The sequence below is a fragment of the Artemia sp. Qi Xiang Cuo genome, chromosome 3, assembly GCF_049724085.1.
Source record: "Artemia sp. Qi Xiang Cuo chromosome 3, ASM4972408v1, whole genome shotgun sequence".
NCBI classification, from domain to species: Eukaryota; Metazoa; Arthropoda; class Branchiopoda; order Anostraca; family Artemiidae; genus Artemia; species Artemia sp. Qi Xiang Cuo.
In genome coordinates, this window is record NC_142796.1 from 77,915,644 (window position 1) to 77,939,612 (window position 23,969).

Below are 23,969 nucleotides of genomic sequence, written 5' to 3' on the forward strand. Positions count from 1 at the left end.
GTGTTTTTCTAATTTACTTTTTAAAATATCCTCGCACCTTTTTAAATCACAATTTGAATACATGGACACAACATCAAAGCTGCAAAGAATTGAACTCTCCTCCAGCGTGAAATTGCGCAATTTATTAATAAGATCAGTCGAATTTTTTAAATATAATTTTTGTGTTCCCAAAAGTGGACGCAAAGCTACCGACAACCATTTTCCTAATTTTGAAACAGGTGACAGAAAAGTTGACACAATGGGCGGAGGGGGGATCCAGTCTTATGAATCTTAGGTAGACCATAGATCTTGGGTGCCGAACAACCCCTAGGATAATATTTGTTATAAAACTGTGGGGTGATGTGAAAATTATTTTTCATTGACTCTATGTTCCTTCTTGTTGATTTTATATATTTATCTGTAGGATAAAAATCAAGTTTTTTGTATGTCATAGCTTCCGAAATAATGGTATTCAATTTATTACTCTAATCTTCATTGTTCATTATTAAGATCGTGTGTCACTTATCAGAGCTGGTGATAGTAAGTAAGTTATTCTTTTTCAAATCATAAAGGATTTTAATGTAATTTTTTTGTGAAATGTCTTTACCAATTAAGTTCATATTAAAGGTGTTTAGTTTTCTTACGATCTCAGCTCTGAGTTCTTGAGGAGTATCAACCTTATCTATATAAGTCATAATTCCTGACTCCACCTTTGAAATTATTTTTGAATAGGGGACTGGTGTTGGAAAACAAAACTTAGAACCCTTCGACAAAACGGCCTCCTGTTGAATATTAAGAGGCTTAGAAGACAAATTCTTAATTGCTGGACCCAGACAATGACGAGGATAAAAAAAACATCTGAATCTTGGAAATTCTCAAACAAAAGTTTATTAAACTTGTCAACCAAACAAACCTTGGACAAATGAAAATCATGGCGAAAAGATCTAATGGCCATTTCCATTAATTCTTATAAAAATGTCATTTGGATGTTTTTTTATAAAAAATTTATAAAAAGATTCTTATTCATTAGAATTATGATCTCGTATACTATTTTTCAACGAAATAACGAAATTTGAAGTTATGAGTCTTTTTTTATTTCTATATTTTGTTTTATTATCAATTCAAAAATGTGTAGGCTATACGTTTTAATATAAATCGTATTTACTGTGTCCTCCTTTCAAGTTTCAAAGAACATTTTTTGAATTAATATATTTGCATGTTAATAGATTTGCATTTGCTTCAGTAATAGCTAACAAAAGGATTATTTCGCAACTGAATAATTAATGTAATTTACAGATTTTTTATTTTTCCTCAGTTACTCTGGTGTCCTCACTGAAGTAACTCTATATTAGCATCTTTTCACTACATAGATTAGTTTGCACCACTTGTAAATGTTTGTTTTTTTTGGTGGTGGTTTTATTTGTTTTTAGTTTTATCTTTTTTTTTTTTTTATCTTGTTCTTCTTTCGTGCTGAAGACGCTTTTTTTGTATACAGGCGAAATATCCGCGTTGTTTTGTTTTTGTTTTTTTCTTTTCTCTCCACTGGCCACAGTCTCGTTTGTTTGTTTTTTTTTAGAGATTTTTCTCTTTGTTGGTTTTTATGTTATACCATGCAATGTAACCAGTGTAAATAGACATTTAGATGGTAACATTTTTCAAAGCAACACTAGGGACAAGCAGCCCCCTCCAGCAATGAAATGGAAGAATCGACATAGTACAAATAAAGAGAGTAATTTATCTGTTCTATATACGTACAAACGCAGACTGATTATCCTCAAAAATTGATGAATTTCACGTCATTGTTATTACTGAGTGACTACAAAAGAACTGTCAGCAACCACATGTGTATTTCCAGCAAGTGCCTGAATATAATATCATTGTAAACAGTAATTATAAGCATGGAATTTTCTTTTATGTTCCTACTTCATTGAAGTATATTAAAGTTAATGACCCAATCGCTTCAAGTATAATTGAATGTTAGTTGTTGATGTTAAATTGTAGAGCCACAATTGCTTTTATAGCCATTGTAGTCATTTATCGTAGTCCTAGTGGTTAGTGAATTGTCTACATTTAATAATCAAAAGATATTACAGTATTTGTCCTCTGTCTCTTTATCTAGTTCCAAATTTATAGCAGTTGGTGACTTTAACCTACCCTCTATTGATTGAAACTCAAGCACAACGCGACTTTCTGATGAATCGTTTGAAAGTCAATTCCTACAAACTTTACAAGAGCATTACTTGCATCAGCAAATTCAAAACCCTACTCATTTGCGCGCTAATTCGACTCCTTCAGTAATTACGAAATCACATCATGATATTGTTAGTGTTGAGTTTTTACCACCACTGGGAAAAAGCGATCATTCGGTGTTGGTGATATCACTAAATTGTTTTTCGGGTTTTTCTGACATTCCAAATAGTTCTCCCAAATATGATTATGGTAGAGCGAATTACGGTGCATTTTCTGACTACATTTCGTCTCTTTCTATCCGAGAGGAGTTACAGCAATGTAACGCTACCGCTGATGTGTCCTTTGATTTTATTAGGCAGTCCCTTAAAGAAGGTAAAGATCGATATGTACCAATATCTACTAACAGACAGTTTTCCAAAAATAGACAGATCCTTCCTCGGTATATTGTACAAATGCAAAAAGAAAAAGGTGATAGGTGGCGTGAACACGTAAAAATTAAAACCTTTGATTCATGGTCAAAGTATAAGAGCTAGAAATAGAGCAACTAAGTTACTTCGTCTAAATCGTCAAGAGGTTGAGTCAATGGTTATAGCATCAGTCCAAAGTTTCCCAAAAAGATTTTGGAAGTATGTAAGAAGGAATCAAGTTTCACAATCCCCATCATCCACTTCCTTTATAGATCCTGAAACTCTTTCACATATAGATGACAATTATGTAAAATCACAAATTTTCAATAAGGTATTTGGTTCACTTTTCACACAAACACATACAGAAACACATGCTCAATTTACTCCTCCAGATTTAACAAAAGAATTTGATGATTCAGATTTTACGGTTCCGCAGGTTTATTAAACACTCCGAAATCTTGATCCTGGAAAGGATATTGATGATTTTTCAAATATGATGTTACGCAAACTTGCATCAGTGCTTGCTGGACCACTAACGTATTTCTTTAATCTTTGTATCTCGTCTAGTGAGTGTCCTTCAGCTTGGAAAAGAGCCATCATTAGGCCACTGGACAAGAATGGTTCAAAGTCCCATTTTAAAAATTACAGGCCAATTTCAAACACATTAATCTTTTCCCTTATAATGGAGAAAGTTCTGGTGAACAGAATCCGGGCACATTTTGAGGAAAATAATTTATGGCATTCAGCTCAGCATGGTTTCCGTAAACGGCGATCTTGTAACGCGCAACTTCTGGAGATGATTCAAGATTTTCAATGGATGGCAGATAGTGGTATTTTGTTTGATTGTATTTATATTGACTTTTCCAAGGCATTTGACAAGATTTCCATCCCCCTTCTAATAAATAAATGTCAACTATATGGTATTGACCCACGAACTAAAGCATGAATAACGGATTATCTTACAAATAGAACCGAAGAGGTTGCGGTAAGTGATGCTCTGTCATCACCTATGTCTGTCATAAGCGGAGCTCCGCAAGGCAGTTGTCTTGGGCCGGTACTCTTCTACATTTTTACCAATGATTTGCCACGTGTTGTTAGGAATTCAACCTTAAAAATGTTCGCAGATTTTGTGAAAGTTTACAAGTCAGTCATGAATGAACATGAGATTTCTTTACTTCAAGAGGATTTGGTTGCTCTGCGCCGGTGGTGTACGGCAAACTCTATGTTCATTAACGAAACCAAGTGCAACGCTGTGCACTATTTGCGTAGAGTCCCTCAACATTACCATTACTTTGTTGGTGGTAAATCAATTTCAGGCACGGAGTGTGTTTGAGACCTTGGGGTTTGCTTTGATTCAAGTCTCAAATTTGATGCACATCTATCGGATATCACCCATAAGGCAAATTACCAATTACTACGTCTAAAGCGTACATTTTCTAAGTTTAACCTTCGTTCATTGATTTCACTTTATGTATCCACTGTACGTCCAATACTTGAGTATTGCTCATCAGTATGGTATCCCCTTAATAAGAGAGATCGAGAGAGAATTGAGAAACTGCAACGAAGGGCCACCAAACTCATACCTTACCTGAGACATCTACCTTATCACCAGAGAACGCAGAGACTACAGTTGCCTTGTCTTCAGTTCCGACGCGATAGAGCCGACCTAATAAATATATTCCGCATTGTTAGGAACATTGATAATACCCCTCCGATTCACTTCTTCACTTTTACAGAATACAGTAGTGCCCGTCAACACCAACACAAAATTTACCCACCATGTTTACAGAAAAGATTAGGCCAAAACTCTTTATCTAGCCGAGTGTGGAAGACTTGCAATGCACTTCCGTCGTAAATAGTTGCAAGTGCCACGGTCCAGTCTTTCAAAAGTTGTTTAGCCTCTACAGATTTCTTTACTAGGTCTTATAACAATCCGTTTTGAGAATATTTTTATTTGTTGTAATAGCTGTTTTGTGACCAGTATGTTTTTCAGTTATTTTGTATCCTTACTTTTCCGTATGTTCCAGTTATTATCAGATATGTTTCAGTTAGTTCGGTATGCTACTGTATGTTTCAGTTATTATATTTTCAGATTGTGTTACTTTTCATATAATAGTATGTGTGTATTATGTTGTCAACATTGTCATAGACTTTTTATAATTGTGTAGTGCGACAAGCTTGATAAGGCTTACCGTATTTTGGTATTAATAATAAAATATGGCACCATCTTCTGAATATATCGCGCAAAAAAAAAATCGGCCGATATCCGATATTTTTTCCGATATCCAATAATAGTACTGATCCCCATATCAACTCGACAACATCAGCCGGTCGATATATCGGTCGGGCCCTAGTGGAAACCTGCAATTTTCTTTCTCTTGGAGCAAACTCCTTTTTGAGATAAATAATAAGCAACAAATTCTTCTAAGGAAAAGGTGTGAAGCTTGGTTCCTACATGAGAGTCTCACTTTAAAGCTGAACGAAAAATTCCATCCCACCCACAAACTAATTCTTAAGCACCATTCTGAGAGATATATACTGTTCTTACCTTAACTTTGTACCTTAGCGACCCGGATCGTTTTAGAGTCCCAGTTCTTGCCAACTCTTGAGTGTCTTCTAGTCCAGAAAGCCCTGGTCGAACGGATAATTCGACCAATTCAGGAATAGGTTGAACCTAAAAATTACTTAAAGTTTATGTCATCATTCCAGAAAGTTAAAAGGTGTAATTAAACAAGGATATCAAAAAAAATTATCAAGTTAGATGGCATTACTGTTTCCTTTGCCTCAACCATTAAATTGCATTACACAGCAGAAGAGAAGAAAACAAGGATGGAATTCAACAAGGAAAAGACAAGGAGTTAAATAGACGAAACTACCCACAAATCGAAGGAGGGATAGACTTTTAATATTTTGATTGCACCCTCAGAAATCACCATAAGCGAGCATCAGCTCGTGATTGTATACCTTTCCATTTGAATTTATTGTATTTGAATTTTTTCAGCTTGGGCTTGTTTAGGAGCCACTGAAGAATATTGTACAAGGTAGTTGCAATTGAAATATTCGAAATATTATGTGTTGTTGTTGGTTCCCCTATTTCGTAAAAAATGAAAAAAGTACCTAAACAGGTGACTGTGCTTAAACCGAGTACATGTCTAGCCAAGTATTTCTACTATCCCTGATTTTCTACGAAATAAAACTGGGTTCTCAAAAAATTTCCGCGAAAATTAACAATTTGTACTTCGTATTAACATTCGTGTATGTATGAACGTTAATTTTCCGGGAGATTTTGGAAAGCCCAATTTATTGTCAGGGAAATTTGGGGAGAACTTCCGGAAAATTTCCGGAATAGTGGAAGATCTGATGTGGCCAACTGTTTCTTTCTTTTTTCTTGTTTTTGTGTGCTGATATATTCAGATCACATGTAGTAACTTAGGAACCACTAGCCTATCTAGTTATATGACATGTTTGTCCAACAAAGATCATCCAAAGTCATAAAAAACTAAACAAACTTAATTTACAAGTTCCATCAAATGAAAAAAGGGCGACAAAAAGGTATTGTTTCTGCCAAAAATAAAAGTGCGTCCGAATTACGAATCAACACCTGGTGGTTAAATCTTTTCCCTATCTCATTCGGCCCTGAAGATATTTTGAGCTTTCTATTTTTTTGCGATTTTCTCCTTTTCTTGCTTTTAGAAATTATTGGAAGTGAAAGTTTTGCTACCAAAACTGTTCCTGCTATGACTTGACAGGCAGAGAAAAACATTTTCTTCTCCAAACAACAGGTTACAATTATCAGACAAAAGACTGAAAAATTAGTTTTCCCGTTTTGTTCCTCCTTAAAATCTATATCTTGTAAGTTAACACCTTTTGGATTTCCTCAGGCCAAGAAGAGAACACAGCTGAATGCCATCTATCTTTAAATACTTAAGTAGTAAACACCTTTCACTGGTGCAAACAATCATTACGCTAATTCAGTAGGCTAATCAGTAAGCTAACTAGGCTAATCTCAAAAACAGATTTGCAAAATTAGGTTACTCAGAAAAACCCTACAGATAATTATTAAGGTGTTAAATAAAAAATTAGAAATGAAGCAACTCCAAAATAGGCACGACCAAGTCCAAGAGGGAGGACAAGTAATTTTTTTCAAACATAGACAGGGCATGCATTGGAGTTAAGCTCAGAGGGGAGGATTTCAAGGTAACTAGAGCAATGAAAACACGCAAGATAAACCAAATTACATGAAATATTTAGGAAATACTAGGAGGAATCTTAAAATCTTTAAATTCTGGAAGGACCACGTCGACTCCCCCCCCCCCCTCACACTAGGTATGTTTCTAAAAGTAACACGAAATAAAGCTCCATAGCCACTTCAAAATAAAGTATACTAAAATATTTAGGAAATCATCGAAAAAAACGTAAAATCTTGACATTCCAGGGAGACAAGGACCAAACTTCTGCTGCTCACCACTGCAGATGTTTCTAAAAGTGCCAAAAAATACAGCTCCGTGGCTGCTTCACAACAAAATTAAGCGGCATTTCGAACAGTTCTTTTAGAGAACAATTTTTTATTTTCTATTATTTTAGAATAGGTGCATTTTTTATGTACCAGATCAAAAGGTAATAGTTAAATATGTCTGGCTGTGGGAGCAGAGTTTTTCTCGATGTAAACATTATCGCATATCTATTAGGGGGATGAGATGATATATTACCAGGCATGTTATCCTCACAGAGAAGTAAGATTATCCAGGAATAAAGCTAGTATATAATTTATTGCAAAAAAATGGCTTTTTTCTCTGGAAGAATCTTTTTTAGGATAACTTATAAAAATTTATTAGTCACTGACTACTAATAAATTTATCAGTCAGTAAGCGATGTCGTGGCGAAAAATAATAGGAGAGTATCCGTACTTTGGACATTTTTTTTTGTTCGCCCCCAGCTCCCTCATGCTTTGTGATGAAGAAACAAAAATTTCTCGGCACCTTTTGTATTAACTAAGAAAGTTATCCCCAAGGTTTGGAACCGGGAGCTCATTTAGTTTTTATGGAAATGCATTAATTTCGCAACCCCCTCATTTTGTCCCAAGTATGGAATGGGGCTCTACAGATGGGACAAGTGGTAACCATACTTGGGACAGACCGTAATATGTCTTCGTGATGCAAACTCAGCTATTTAATCGAGATAATGGAGTGCAGGTGACTTGTATATGTTCAGAGGCTACACCTCCCATTTCTTCTGGATTCGAAGAAGACATGTCTTCATCTCTTGGCTCAGATGTAGGCTCACGCAGTGGGTGGTCAGTTACACCCGATGGCATGTCGTCCTTAAATGGGCAAATACCTGTCAAACAGTTCAGATGGACTCACCCTAAGAAGGTAATTATTAAAATCAAACAGTTCATGGTAACGAACTGTAAGTAAGGAGCGACCCAGCTCAATAGTAACCGACACTCTAAAAAACAGAATTTTTTGGTACCGATAGATACATATCAAAAGAATTGGTTTTTTATGCTGATTTCAAATATATAAATTTAAACATTAAGTTTAATCTTACTCATCAAAGATTACGAGCCTGAGAAAATTTTCCTGATTTTCGAAAAAAGGTTGAAACAGCCTCGAAAACTCAAGTGATCTCAATGAAAATGACACCATCAGATTCAGCGTATCAGAAAACACTTCTGTATAGGTTTCAAACTCTTATCTGCAAAAATGTGGAATTTTGTATTATTTGCCAGAAGAAAGATCACAGTTGGGTATTTATTTGTTTGTTGTTTTTTTTTTTCCAGGGGTGATTGTATCGACCCAGTGATCCTAGAATATCGGGAGAGGGCTCATTCGAACGGAAATTAAAAGTTCTAGTGCCCTTTTTAACGACCAAAGAAAATTGGAGGGCAACTAGACTCCTCCCCCGCCCCTTTTCCCCCAAAATCGACTAATCAAAATTTTGAGATATCCATCTTGTTCGTCATAGTTTAAAGGCCCAATAACTATGCCTTTGGGTATAACAAGACCCCCCCCCCCCCTGCTGCCCCAGGGGAAAGGTCTTTAAGTTAAAAAAATTGCCCATTGTTTGCACATAGTATTTGTTATTGGGATGTAGGCATACATTTTCGGGTGGAAGGGACAAATTTTCTGCTGGGGGGTTTTCCAAGGGGGAATTTTCCATGGAGAGGGAAGTTTCCAGGGAGTGAAGTTGTCAGGGGAAATTATACACTGGGGCAATTTGCCAGAATTCTTATACAAAATTATTTTTATATGTCTTGCTTTCTCGTTTCCATCTCAATTTTACGCGCAGAGTGGTTAAGAGTAATTGCCGGGGTAAATTTTCAACGGGATTGAATTTTCTAGAGGATATTTCCGTGGGAAGGGGGTTTCTCTGTGGAGGTGGGGCCAGATTTCCTGGCATTGTTTAAAACACGATCAGAAATTAAATAAACAAAAACAAGTTTTTTCAACTGAAAGTAAGGAGCAACATTAAAACTTAAAACGAAAAGACATTATTACGCATATAAAGGGGGTTGTCCCCTCCTCAACACCTCACTCTTTACGCCAAAGTTTGAATTTTGTCCGAATTTTTTAATAATGACTCCTGAAACACAAGGGCCGTTTAATTAGAACAATAAGACGCTTTTTTTAAAATTAACGTAAAAATTTAGCGTAAAGAGTGAAGTGTTGAGGAGGGGACAGCCCTCTTTATATACGTAATAATTTATGCTCGTTTTAAGTTTTAATGTTGCTCCTTACTGTCATTTGAAAAGATTTGTTTTTTTTTTTTTTTATTTAATTGCTTGAAAAACTCCAGTGATGTTTGATGGGGTGAACGAAAGGGGATAAGCAATGCCAAGAAACTGGGGGATTTCATACAGAGAAAGTGGAATTAGCTTTGCTATAATGAGATTTCAGAGATTAGAAGACCCCAAGATCAAGTGGTTGCAAATTGTGTGATGTTTGTGAAGGCATTGTTAACATGATTACATGGTTATCTTTTGCTACCTGGATCGCTTCAACTGATAAGTGAGATTTGTGATTTTCCATAATAAGTAGCCGAGGGCCGCATATTTGCTTGGCCGCATAGTTGCTTGGCAGCACAGTTGTGACAAAGTGATGAAGAAAGTCAATGAACACTGAACCTAGAGTCCAACCACTGTTACTAATGCAAGCAACAGTACCAGGCGGAGTCCCAAAAGTCATCCTTGCTTTTGCTTTTTTCCTTGGGAAGACCAGTATTGGTGGAAATGAGTTTCCAGATGCTGAAACACAGGCAAGAATTGTAACAGCCTGTCCTCTATCTGCAGAAGTTGCTCTTCCAACTTGACGTAGTCCTATCTCAGCAACAATCTAGAGTGGCCTTTGTACAGTGGTCAAGACACTCTCATCTATATTCCATTTACTCTGGGGAGAGAAAGCATACCTGGTCATAACACCACGTAGCTTGTCAGGAAGATACTAACATTATAGTGGTTGAAACTTGTCCCTTGGAGAGGCTAGTTGCTTCATTTTTTCTAAGTGGAAGACCTTGATTTTGTGGCATAAATCCATAATACGATTTCTTGCATACTCATAGAATAACTCACTGACTTCCAAGATGACAAGATATCTTAACAAGTCAAACTAAAATATCCCTGGCTATTTCATTTACGTTTATAGTTGCCATACATAGGACATGTCCCAAGTACAAATATTTGGGACAGTCTCAAATATGGGCCCAAACACTTTCACTGAAACAATTCAATTTTAATCAAAAATGATAAAAAAGAACTCTTCAGATTCATCAATTCTATTTCACAAGGAACTAATGAATAAGGAAGTGAAAGTATGTGGTCACTTCAAACTCTACATTTCCCTAAACAGTTCATAGAACTTCACAAAATATTTTTGAGAGTATATCTGAAATTTAGAGCCCATCCACTTTCAGACAAAATTGTGAATTTGGATTTGAAACTTCTGCGGATGTCACCTATTGCAAAGATGTTGTAGTGCAACTTTTGGGGGATTTTTTGCAAGATGGTATGAGTGTCTTTTAAGGCCTGGCCCAAGTCTGGATACTTTCCCTTACTATATCCCTTAATCTGATTCTACAAAAAAATTCAGATTCAGGACTGATGTTTAGAAAATGGCGGTGCATTCTTACTCCTTTTATTTTGAGTTATTTTAGCTCATTAATATATACTGGAATATAAGAAAAATTATATATATAAAACATTTGTTAGAAAACTTCTGAAGAATTCAAAAAACTTCTTTTTTTTCTTTTTTTTTAACCACAGATAAACCAGCAGACTGAAAAGGATAATGTAGCTGACTGTGTTGGACTAATAAATCCGGTAAACCAAATAAAAAAATCCGGTCATTGCCCAGTTCAAAGTAACTACCGTACTAAAACAAATAATATCTTACATTTTTTGTGAACCTAACCCCATTTTTAATGTTGCTGTGGACATCTCTTGAAATCTCATTCAAATTTCCACTGTTGATGTAAAAAACAAAAAGAAAAAAATGGACATAGTGAGAAACGGAAAGAAAATATTTGAAAATTCAAAAGGATTTAGCAAAAAAAATTTACTTTTAAGGTACTTACAATGAAGTTGCGCCAATCAGAGTAGTATTTAGATTAGTATTAGTAAATATCAGATTAGTATTAGTAATTAGTATTTGCAATTGCTAGAATGTCCTGAAAAGATCTCACCCATCGTCAGAGCAAAACAAGACCATTCCCAAGGAAGAGGGAAGGAATTTCCCATACGATCCCCCATATAAAGGATGTACACAAGTAGAGGATTTTGTAATTCTCAAAACGAAGGTGCTGCATCTTCCATTTTCATAACTTTACAGGAAAGCGGAAAAAAGGCTTTTATAATGACAGTGTGCATCCTAATGAAACACGTTTAGTGCCCTTCCAATCTAGTCTCTCTTAAAGCAGAAGAAAATATGCCTTCGAAAATAAAACCAACGGGCAAAAAATCCAAAAAGGAATCTTTTTCTATGAGTCTGTCAGTCACAAACTTCATGAAACCTCAATCCAGAGACGGTTTTAGGGGAGGGACAGAAGGGGCACTTGTCCCGGGTGCAGAAATTTTAGGGGCGCAAAATTTTAAGCAAATAATCTAACGGTTATAATCATTTTGTAATTTTCGAAGTTTGATTAATAAAGTAGAGGGTGCAGTTAATAAATAATAAATTATTGATTAATAAATATAATAAAAATAATTCAAAATAAAAAATAACTAAATAATAATAATTAAATCAAAATAACTGATAATAATTACATAATTTAGATCAAAAATTAAAAAATAATTGAAAAATAAATTATTAATTAATTAATAAATTGAAAATAATTTTGTTAAAAATACAATTTTGCTAAAAATTTTGTGGGAGACAGTGGGAGGGAGCGCTAATCAAGATTTTGCCCCGGGCGCAAGGGAGACCAGAATCGCCACTTGCTCAATCATATAATTCATATTCCTTGCATTGAAATTGTTTGTAATCTATTGCAACCTCAAAAATATTCTTAGCATAAAACTTCAAATATCAAAAGCATGAATCTCTAAAATCAAGTGATGTTATGGCTGCACCAAAAGATAGGAGCTTTCCATAAAATTTCTTCTTCTTTGTTTTATCTTGATTTTTTTCGGTTTTCTTAATGAGAGTTGCTTAAGCACACATAACAGAATGAGTGCTTGATTTTAAGTTTATTGGCCTAGTTAACTCCAGGTAGGCCTGTTTTGCACTCTATTCATGGTAATAAAAGTTCTAGCATTTCTTAGGATACTGAAATCTTTTCCATTTGGTTTTTGGTCATTCAACAGATTAAAGTGTATAATACAAATAAAAAACTGTCCAGGGAATTACAGGAAATTTATCAAAGCTAATACATGAAAAAAGAGATAAAAAAAATGCAATTTGTTCTTTAATTTGTTCTGCCTGATCAGAACTATAATTGTAGATTAAGTGCACTCCTGGTTGGTGAATAATTTTTATCAAGCTCAATTTTTAAATAATAAATAAAAAAGAACCAATCGACTCTCATATACTGCTTGTTTTATTATCTCAAAAATCTTAGCCAGAAACACATATTTAAAAAAAAAAAAAGTAGATAAGAATCAAAACAGGCTTCAGACTGGGGTCAGAGGTGGCCACCTTCCCGTCGTATCCCTGAGTGTATTTTGCTTAAAGTGGGAGCCGGGGGGAGACGTTTCAGTCTCTGGATGTGTATGGTCTGGGACTGATGTCAGAGCCTGGAGTCTGCCTGATAAAATTGCAAACCTATAGCCACGGATCGCAGAAAGCAACGAAGACGATCGGAAGCTCGGATTCAAAAATAGCGGAGAATGACAGAGATTATCCTAAACCAAAAGCCAGAAATGGTTGAGGGCGACGGAGAGAAACAAGAGGCGGAGGGTAGAGATATCGGTATCCCAGCCACTTTTGTCTCTGGGCCGGCGTCGTCTCTCAGGGTCAAGACCACCCTCATGTCCTTGCATAAGGGCTAAATATAGCCAAATTAAGTCACCCCACAGCTCTGGGTGTTTCTCGACCCACTGTTGGTTACTGAGCGGGTGAATGAGAAACACTACAGAGGGATGGAATGATGGAGGTGGATGTGAATCATGAAGGTACTCGAACCGCAATGAAGTTTCAAATGAGGATTAAGGGAAAGAAAAGAGGATAAAACTAGGTTTTTCCGTGTCCATGGTCACCGATTAGAGGGGCTCAGGCCTTGGGGCCGTGCCTGGCAGATAGTCAGGCACACTAGCACATAGACAGCAGACCCCGTTGTAAGGGATATTTTGAAAAACAATTAAATTTGTTAGCCCTGCTATTCAAATTTTCTCCTCTATGGAATAGTTTCAGAAAATATCATCCCGCCGCGTTAGTAAACACAGGTTTTAAATTCAGGCTTACGGCTTAAATTAAAATTTGAACCAAAACTCAAATTTAAGTTGAATAGAAAAATTCTTACTTTGAGAATCAAAGGCCCTGGAGATTTACGAATAACTTCAATAATGAATTCTCGATTTTTATCCCTGACATCAATACCATCTATTTCTAAAAGTCTATCACCAGGAAGGAGTCCAGTTGGGCAACTGGGTAAAGGTTCAGCAAAAACAATATTTTTTCTTTCTAAAGCACCATTATTTTTCTCTTGTATCACAGCACGACGTAAGGAAAAACCAAAATCACCCACCGGTGTTCTTGTAATCGACAAAGTTCGTGGTTTTGGTAAGGGCAGGATTGTCACTTCTTGTATTTTCAGCAAACCATTATATTCAGGGTAACGAAAGTACTTTCCACCAGGGGTTATACCTAAATATTCACCTGGTCTGCAAGTCCCAGGTGATAACAATCTAGTCTTTGCTTTTAATGGCGGAGGAGCTTTTGGAGGTAGTCTGGGGGGTAGGTCTGGTACTTTCTCATTAAATGGGTGACCTTCAACTGGTGATCTTAATTCTGGTGACCGTGCACTGCCATTAGTTTTGATACGTAAGGCATTGTACACAAGTTCATAATCTAACGAATAATCAAGCTGTGGCGTGACAGAAACAGGTACATTATCACTTGCAATACTAGTAGTTGGGGATTGCAATGAAACATTTTCGTATAATACTAGTTCATTCTTTTTAGTGTTTTCTAGAAGTTTATTATCATCGTCTAAATGTGCTAAAGTGATGTCTTCAACTTGTGATGATCTAACTTTAAGGATGCCTCGACCTGGTAGTCTGGATAAAGAGTTTAAACTGCTTTCACTATTTGATGCACTTGACTGTTTCTCTTCCAAGTCAGAATCATCTCGATTTATGTTCCAGTTTGTTGTATAATCTGCTGTAATCCCACTTGGAAGTTTTTCCTTTTTTCTAGGTAGCAGCTTCAAGCTTCGTCTGACTTCATCCAACCTACCCAACTCTTCTGCTGTTAATCTTTCCTTGCTTTCTTTTTTCTCTTTATTCTGTTTCTTTTCTTTTTTCCGTTTGTCTTCAGAACTCTTTTCTTTTTTCATAAAACTAAACATTATAGATCTGCAGCCTAAAAGAAAAAAAGACGTTTAGTTTCATGATTATGTACTACATTTTGTTAAAAGACGAAAACATTATCCTTTGTGTTAGTAAATCTCATCTCAGAAAAAAATTATAAAATTTAGTATACAGCTTCATTTTATTTCACTGAAACTAAGCATGACATGCAGCAGATTCCTTATTTTTTTTACATTTTAGGGAGCTGATTAAAAGGGGTTAAAGTAAATGGGAGTAGTACCACATTGACCCCAATAGCATAATAGCATCTACATTAGCCTAACAAATGTTGTAGCAGGCTCCTGTCAGCTACCTAAGAGTTTTCAAACCTGACTTTACGACTGGAACAAGGTAGGTGCTGGTTCTAGACGTCTTTGAGGCTTAGCAGCTCATTTATTAAAACGTTTGTGTTATTTTACGTTCCTTACTCAGGGTTGCCAACCATCCTTTATTCCAAAGGACAGTCCATTATTTGGCCCCGTTTGTCCTTGTCCTTTAGTGAGATTGGAAGCGACATTATTTGTCCTTCAATTTGGGATTATTTTGACTAGTATTTCCCTTTCCTGTTCACATGAAATGGTCAACAGGTAAAAGACTCATATAGAACTGAATAAAAAAAAAATCAACTGAAAGTAAGGAACAACCTTAAACTTTAAAGAAACAAACATTATTCCATATAGGAGAGGTCTGTCCCCTCCTCGATCCCTCACTCGTTATGATAAAGTTTTTTAGTGCTTTAAAGAAACTTCTTATTCCAATTAAATGGTCCTTGTGTTTCAGGAGTCGTTCTTAAAGAATTGGCACAAAAAGCCAAACTTCAGCGTAAAGTGTGACGGATTGAGGAAGGGGCAGCCCCCTCATATACAGAACAACTTCTGTTCGTTTTATGTTTTAATATTGCTCCTTAATTTCAGTTGAAAAAACTTGTTTTTTTATTCAATGTCTGATCGTTTTTCAAATCATGCAGAAAATCCTCCTCCATCTCCGTAAAAATTTTTCCCTGGAAAATTCCTCCATGGAAAATTCCTCCCGCGTAAGATTTCCTCCTCTGAAAATTCCCTGGAGGAAAACATTCTTCCAGACAATTCCACATAAAATTTCCTTATTTTCGTTTGAAAGAAAGTTTTTAATTAATACTCCTTACTTTCTAACCGTTACCATAAACTGTTTGATACTTCCTTGTTAAAGCGCAATTATGTATGTGCTATTGAGCTTGAACAAGATGTTTATTAAGATCCCTAGTTTCCGAACTTTACGATGTTTGCGACTGTTCTAAAAGAAAAGTGTCTTTCAGCGAAAATCGTCGATAAATCAACTTCAAGACTAGGCCGTTTTTAGTAGAAAACGTACAAATAACAATCCTAGTTAATAAACATAGGCAAATATGATATATGTAGGCCTATATGCAGTACACACATAGATAGATATAAATGAGTTATGTTTCTTACAGGCCTACATAATAAGAGCTCAAGCATAAGCAAGAACACACTGGTCTTTTTACAAAAAAAAAAAAACTTAATGCTCTTATACAACACATAAGCTTCAGAGCCCTGTGAATTCAGTTTGAACAGGGATGTCTAGTCACAAAAATGTAGGTGGAAGGTACGGATTTTTTGACGATTTTTTAATGGAGATAAAAAAAACTTGAGCAAATATACCTAAAACGAACGACGTCGTAGCAACGACTTCGCTACTTGGAGATATCGTCGACTGATCTATCGAAATCCAGTTTTTTACCTCCTCCTTTTTGACAGCCATTATTGTGAGATCACTGATTTTTTCGTTTCTCCTTGTCGATTCCAGATAACTCTTCACACACCCTAATCATAAGAAGAATCGTTCACTGCGGAATGGGCAATTGGGAGGCCGGATAAAATTTCAATAGCTCGGAGAAGGTCGATTTCTGAAATCACTTTTTGAAAGGTGCAACTTTGCAAGAAATAGTTAGGATTTTATTGCATACTTATCGACACCGTTAATCTCTTGGTAAAGTAAGTAAGTACGGTATGACGGCACTATACGCTTAAGGTGCAAACCGGCGGTACTGATATCCGTTTCATGGCCCTTCAGTCAGGCAGTGCAATGGGGGGGGGCAGCCATCCTGTGCTCACGCACACCCTTCCTGCTTACCTTCCCAAGATTTCTCCAGGTACCCATTTAGAGCTGGGTCGACTCTGGCTGAGCTTACAGAGTCACACCACTGACCCTCGTCCCAAACCAAAAAACTGGCCAAGCCAGGGAACGAACCCGCGCCCCTTGGACAAATAATTCTCAATCCAACATACGTCCACTTAAGAGGCGTTCAAATGCGTGTCTAGCTAGAATCCCATGTCTAGACGCGTGTCTAGCCAGACTTCATTGTCTAGGCAACGATCGTTCACAAGTGAAATTCAATGCTTACCTAGACACGATAGACAAGACCCTTGGCTAGACTTTGAACTCAATGTCAATGTCTGCGCTGGACTAGAACTCAATGACTAGGATTTTCGATTACAGCCAATCAGAATGTCTCAAGCTTCACTGTTTTCATTATCTATGTTTACATTTTTAAACTGAAATTTAATTTTTGTTTTCTCATTAATTGTTTTTTTCATTTTAGGCAAATATGCAACACCAGACATAATAGACAAGCGCACTAAGGCAATGGTTTGGCTTATCTTATCCATTATCTTGTGACAGTTCAATCAATCAGTCATTTTATTAATACTAAACTCTATTACAAACGTAAAGAAAAATTATTTGGCCCAAGAAACTTGGCTTGTTGTGGGCCATACAACACAATAATAAAGCACTGAAAGAACCATAAATATTGCCCTAAATCAAACAATATATATGAAACAAAGATTAAAGAGAATAAACCCTACCATACAGTAAAAAATATATATATAACGATACATAAGGGAAGAACACAAAAAGGAGAAACACTAGGAAAAGAGAAAACAGGGAAAATAAACGAAGGAGAGAGAGAGAAATTACTAAACTGGAAAGACACGACGAAAAACTGCCTTTGCAGACAGAAATAACGGGACATCCGGTGGGATTGAATTCCATAATAGAATTGATTTATAAATAGGAGACCTCTGTGCTGCTGTAGATGAACGTTTGGGCAAAATAAGTCTACGAGAAGAACTACGTAAAAAAGTAGAGTACCTACCTGAGCCTGTCCGTGAAAAAAATTGCTGCAGAGGCGGTGGAAGTGTACCTTGAAAAGCAGAATGCGCTAAATAAAGATTACTTTTACCCACAATACGATCCATCAGAACTATTCCAGTATCATTATAAAGATCAGAGGAAGGGTAAAGCCGAGGGAGAAGAAAAGTAGCCTCCACTGGCCTATTTTGGGCTGTTTGAATTGAGCAGAGAAGAGATTTATTAGTATCACCCCAGACAGAGCACCAATAACAAAGGTAAGGAAAAATAAAAACATAATAAAGAGAAAGCATAATATCTGGGGAAAGAAATGAGTTAACCCGGTAAAACATTGAAGACTGGTGGAAGATGAGGGAACGGCTGTGAGTTATATGAGGTTGAAAAGAAAGAAAACAGTCAAGATACACACTAAGAAATTTCACCGTAGCAGCTTGCGGTATAACATCCTTCCCATAAGTCAGGATGATTGGCTCCCTTACGTCTCTCATACGATAAGGGGTCCTGAAATGTACAATGGCACTTTTTTGGCTGTTGAGTCATACCATTTGACCAGCACCAATCTTCTACTTTATCAAGAAGACCTTGAGCTAGGGAAGTGGCAGATGGGAGATCCACTGCAGCAATGAAAAAGTTACTGTCATCAGCAAAAAGAATAGGGTGCACAAGGGGATGAAGACCATCAACAAGATCATTAATGTAAATTAAAAACAAAAGTGGTCCAAGCACAGAGACCTGTGGGACACCCTTCAATATAGGCAAAGTAGTGGAGGAATTACCATTAACCAAAACATACTGAGATCTTCTCGACAGATAAGACCTTGACCATTCTAGTGGGACTCCATGTACTCCAAATGAAGATAGTTTAGACAAAAGAACAGAGTGGTCAACCATATCAAAGGCCTTTGAAAAGTCAAGAAATAGACCCAAAACAGACAAGCCCTTGTCCAGATTAACACACACAAACTCTGTTGCATCTGAAAGTGCATACGAGGTAGAGAAAGTGGGACGAAAACCATACTGATGGTTAGTTATGAGAAAATTCCCTGCAGTCGTATTAGTACTAAAAACAAATGAAGAGAGTCTACGATAAACTACTCTTTCAAAAACCTTAGTGATGACAGGAAGAAGAGAAATGGGTCTATAATTTGAAATTAGAGATGAATCACCTTTTTTATGTAAAGGTAAAACATTAGCAACTTTAAATAAACGAGGGAAAACACCAGACGAAAGCGAGAGGTTAGTTATGTGTGAGATGGGGTTAGAAACAAACTGACCAATTTTTTTAAGAACATTATTACTCAAACCAAAACCATCAAATGAACGGCTACTTGGAAGCAGGGAAATGATACTGTAAATGTCAATATCACTGCATGGAGAAAGGAAAAATGACTTTTCTGCTATGGGAAAACTACTTACTCTACTCTTGGTTTGAATGGGAACTGAAGGAAGAGTGGTGAAATACGAATTGAAGGCGTTTGCTGAAGAATTTTTATCCACAATAGATCCATCAGCATTCCTGTAATGACATAGGGGGGGGGGACTGTTTGAGTTTCTTGCGAGAAATAGCTTCATGAACTACATTCCAAACCTTTCGCAAGTTCCCCTTACACTCATTAATTCGACGCGAAAAATAGAGCTTTTTGGCTGCACGTACTAAAGAAGGAAGGACATTTTTTTAATGTTTATACTTCAAAAGATCATCCTGTGTTTTACTTTTACATGCAACCTTGAACAGAGACGCCTTCATATGTGTGGCACTGATAAGACCTTTAGACATCCATGGGCATTTGGGTATAGAATTCCTTGGTTTCTTCCTCATAGGAAAATGCTTTTCCATTAGAGCTCCCATACGACGCACAAATAAACTTGTTGCACATTCAACATCATTAGCTTCAAGAACACTAGACCAATCATTACTCTTAAGACTAAGAATTAAATTAGAAATTTCTTTATCTGTAAAAGTTCTAAAAGAAGACTCACCTTACTCATTCACAGCAATCTCAGTTTTAGGCACAAAAAGTGATAGATAAATAGGGAAGTGATCAGACAGATCAGTGATAACAAGACCGGAAGTAAACTTCAATTTTGGAGAATGAGAAATAAAAATATTATCTATCAAAGCGGCAGAATTTCCTGTAGGATCAACACGAGAAGGAAAAAAAATTGAAGGAAGTAGCCCAGAAGAAGAAAGCACATCAAAGAGACGGTCACATTCATCACTTAATCCAACATTTAACATATTACAATTAAAATCTCCCAAAACACAAATATGTTTCTTAGAGAAAGTTCCCACACCAGAAAGCTGATCAAGCAAATCATAGAACAGATGTGTTGGAAAAGGAGGGGGCTTATAAAACAAACAAACATTATCACATGCAAACTGGCTTTTCAGATCAATGACAAGAGAATAAACAGTCCTACTATCAGACACTACTGAAGTAAACAAGGATTCAAGGTCATACCGTCTACTAAATTTAATATCAGATTTTATAAATAAAGAAATACCCCTTGAGCCCTTTGTTACCATTCTAGGAACATGAATAGAAATATAACCATGCATATCATAAGCTGTTAAATTTTCACTATCAGATAACCATGTTTCTGTTAATCCAATTACATCAAAAGGGCAAGAATTATCAGACCACAGATAAGATTTCAGACTATCCCACTTATCTCGTATCCCACGTACATTCAAACAAAATACATTAAAGCAACTATTTAAAGAGAGAGAAGGCATGATTTTATCATAAAAATTAACAGTAGTGTGATAATTGCAACTAGAATTAACCATAGATTCAAGAAGAGGGTCAAGTGTGTGCGCCTCTTGTTTGCCAGCACTACTTGGTTGCTCAAAGATAACTGATTTAAGAATAGAAGAGTTCAAAAGAAAAGAAACATCACCCAGATTTACCACACACAACAAATGCACACAATATCTTTACAAATGAACAAGATATCCAACAAACAGGCTGAAATAGCAGAGGGTAAATTGAAACTAAAAAGGTGAAACTTATAGGCAATAAAGAAAAGAAATAAAAAAAAAAACCCTGCAAGCCAAAGAACAATAACAAGCTACAAAGCTCAAAAAAATAAAATAATAACAAACAATTACAAGGACAAAGGGGAAAAAAACAAAAAGGGGAAAAAAACAAAAGGGGAAAAATGGTTTATTTCAGTCCTGGGAGGGGCTTGGATGGGCTGTAGTTGACTGATGGAGAACATCATCTTGAGATGCCTCTTTAACAGTAATCACTTTACCATTAGAAAGCTTGGTAAGTATTTCTCATCCACTAAACCATGTAGACCTCTTCCCCAGCTTTGATTTAGCATAGTTAAGTAGCTGAAGTCTAGGCTTTGTAAGTGACTCAGAAATAAAGACACCACTGCCTTGCAAACTTTTCTTTTCTCTAAGAATAAGCTGCTGCATTCTTGGACTACAAAATTCCACAACCAGTGGGCGAAATTTCAAACCTGAGCCTTGTTTTCTAATCCTTCTAACAGAAACTATGTCATTCTTATTCACAGGAATGCCAAGAAAATCTAGTACTGCAAAATCCAAGGAATTTGCTTTCAGAAGCTTCTGGATAAGGGTCTTCTTTGAAACCAAATAGGATCAGCTGATTTGAAATTTTCATTTGGTCAAACTGATAGCTCAGACGATCCACATTGAGTTGAATTGGTTTCAGAGATTTTTGCAGCTCTGACAAACCTGAGTCAAGCAACTGAAGAGATGATTCAAGCTTTTACATCCTCAAATCATATTGTTTTAGTGATTTTTCAACAAGCACATCAAAATCCATTTTAAGACTATTGTATACCTCTTGTTTAATAATTTCCATTTTGTTAGCATCAAAAGCAGCAGGCACATGACTAGAGGCAAGTTTTTTAACAGAGGCCTCAACCAAAGAACCAACCTCATTAGGCAGTGCCTCACTGACAACTTCTACCTTAGTAGATTTAAGGTTTTGGTCATTAAGTGAATCTGCAATTAGCTTCTGCTTGTTCTTAAGGGTGTTAATGTGTGAGGTGAGCATAGTAATCTGCTCATTAATAGATTCAGCTCCACTGTACTGGATGGAGCAGTCTGATCTCATCTCTCTGTGACTAGGTGGTCTATAGCTCTTTTTTAAATTGTCACCCATAATGTAGGCTAAAATGAACTCCAAACTAGGCTAATCAAGCTACAAGCTAACAGCAAAAGGCAAGGGATCTTCTGGCTGGCACAAGCAATTATAAAAAGGGTCTAATAACAGGTAAGCAGAGGTGAAGGCACCAGGCAGATTACAATTTTGAAAGTTTTGCCGGGCATAAGCTCTCTTAATTGGCTAGAAATGACAACTGTGTAATCTATTTCAAACTAAATTTGTAGTTTTAGCTAGGCACCAAATTTTGCTTGTGAACCGTCGTTGCCTAGATACTGAAGTCTGGCTAGACACGCGTCTAGACATGGGATTCTAGCTAGACAAGCATGTGAACGCTGCTTTAGCCAAGAGATAATCTTTTGATAATAACACACCACCATTTCCACTTTCGAGGATTCCATAAAATTGGAACCTGAGGGGTCAAAGGCAGAAAAAGCGTTGAGCAGAGGTACATTTTTCATGAAACGTTTAACCGTCTCGATCGTGAAACGGTTTATTACCTAGATGTACAAAAGTTTACTGGAGCCTGATTGAATTGGCTGACTGTTATTGCGTTTACTGGTTTTCGAGTTTGAAAGAAAGTATTTAAAACGAATTGAAATGGCTCGACTTCTCTTGCTTCAGGCATTGTTTTTAGATTATAGATATTTCCATTTCTTGATATCACGGAAAGCAAAAAATTCATGTATATTTTCTTAAAACTGTTACATTCGTTAACATTTCTCAGCTTTTGGAGTGTCTCTATGTCCCAGAAATCAGTGCAAGTGCCTTATAAATCAGAATTTTTTTTTTACTGAAGCTACTCTGAAAAAACGATTTACTATGACTAACAAGTTTACCATATACATGTAAAATTGAGACAACATAGGCCGATTGATTTTGCCTAGTAGTCCTTTTGATTCAACGCTGCCTTGCCGTTTGGAACTATTAGAGGCTATGGATAGCCACGCAACAATATATTCAAATCTGGCCTTCGTCTTGGAAATAGAGTGAACTACGTATGACCAGAGAGTCAAGACAGTCCTCTCAAGCTCCCAGACTTTTTGCCCACTAATACGCTAGAATTCCAAAGAAAGATCATGCCCAGTGTTGCCGAAAGACAATAAATACGTAAAACCTTTGCACCACATAAAAAATTTTGAAAGTTCGGTGATGTTTCTTAGCCAGTCAGTGAAAACCCAGACTTGTCTGTGGGTGTGAAAATGTACATAAACTACTCAAAGCATTTTCTCCCTAGACTTTGCTTGGACTCCATTAATTTTCCCGCTCATTACAGACGTGCTGTCACAATATTGGGCAACACAAAATATCAAATCTACACCAAGACTTTGTTAAGTTTCAGAAATCGAGGAGATTAAGCATTCAGCGTCTAATTTTGTATGGTGAAATCAGCCGATTCGTCGCTCCACTACTCCACTTCCCTACTCAGAGTTAATATTTCCATTCGAGAATAGGGAAATAAGTGTTTTATTAAACAGCAGCGAGGAACGTTCTTAGATATTTCAAAACCAAGGTTTTACAACAATAGGAACAACAGGACATTCTAAAACAAGGCTAATCAAAAAGTAACACTGCTATTTAACAGCTGTCAAAGAACAAAGCACACGGCTGACAAATACAAACAGTCCGCTAGCCAGTCTCTCGGGTTTAAAATAGAACATAGCTTACATAGGAAATAGCTACGAAACAGAAATAGCAAGATAATTTTAAAATCTAGGGGGGGGGCATGCTCCCCCCCCCCAATTGGCAGGCCAATGTTTGGTGCATATCTTTGTTAATGAAACATCTTTCCGACAACAGGTTGTCTGACATATACATGCACATAATACATAGCATATGCATTCCTACACATACAAGGTAGGCTAAAATAGGTGTTGTAGCTGTCAGACAACGTCAGAACTTCTGAAGGAAGTAAAAATCACTGCAAAGATCCAGCATCCTTGTGCTTGATTCAGTAGTGGCTCAAGTGTGTCCTGCAGTTCAATACAATCGTCACTACAGCTCCCACAACTGTAGCTTGAAAGTGAATTCAAAAATTTCCCAGGATTTCAAAGTAGCTGGGAAAACATACTTTGTTACATGAAATCCCAGATCATAGTT

General features: G+C 36.5%; 1 protein-coding gene across 2 annotated transcripts in view; it reads right to left on the reverse strand.

Annotated features, from left to right (window-relative positions):
* Positions 1–23,969, reverse strand: part of Mhcl (Myosin heavy chain-like) — a 363,403-nt gene that overhangs the window by 322,794 nt on the left and 16,640 nt on the right. The window contains exons 2-4 of one of the 2 annotated variants that reach the window (XM_089086597.1): positions 17,732–17,779; positions 13,530–14,590; positions 5,125–5,250 (exon numbers count right to left, since the gene is read on the reverse strand). In XM_089086597.1, coding sequence (XP_088942723.1) covers positions 5,125–5,250; positions 13,530–14,576 — 1,173 coding nt within the window. In that variant the 5' untranslated portion in view covers positions 14,577–14,590; positions 17,732–17,779. The remainder of the gene's footprint in view (positions 1–5,124; positions 5,251–13,529; positions 14,591–17,731; positions 17,780–23,969) is intronic. The other variant, XM_089086598.1, reaches the window with a different exon arrangement.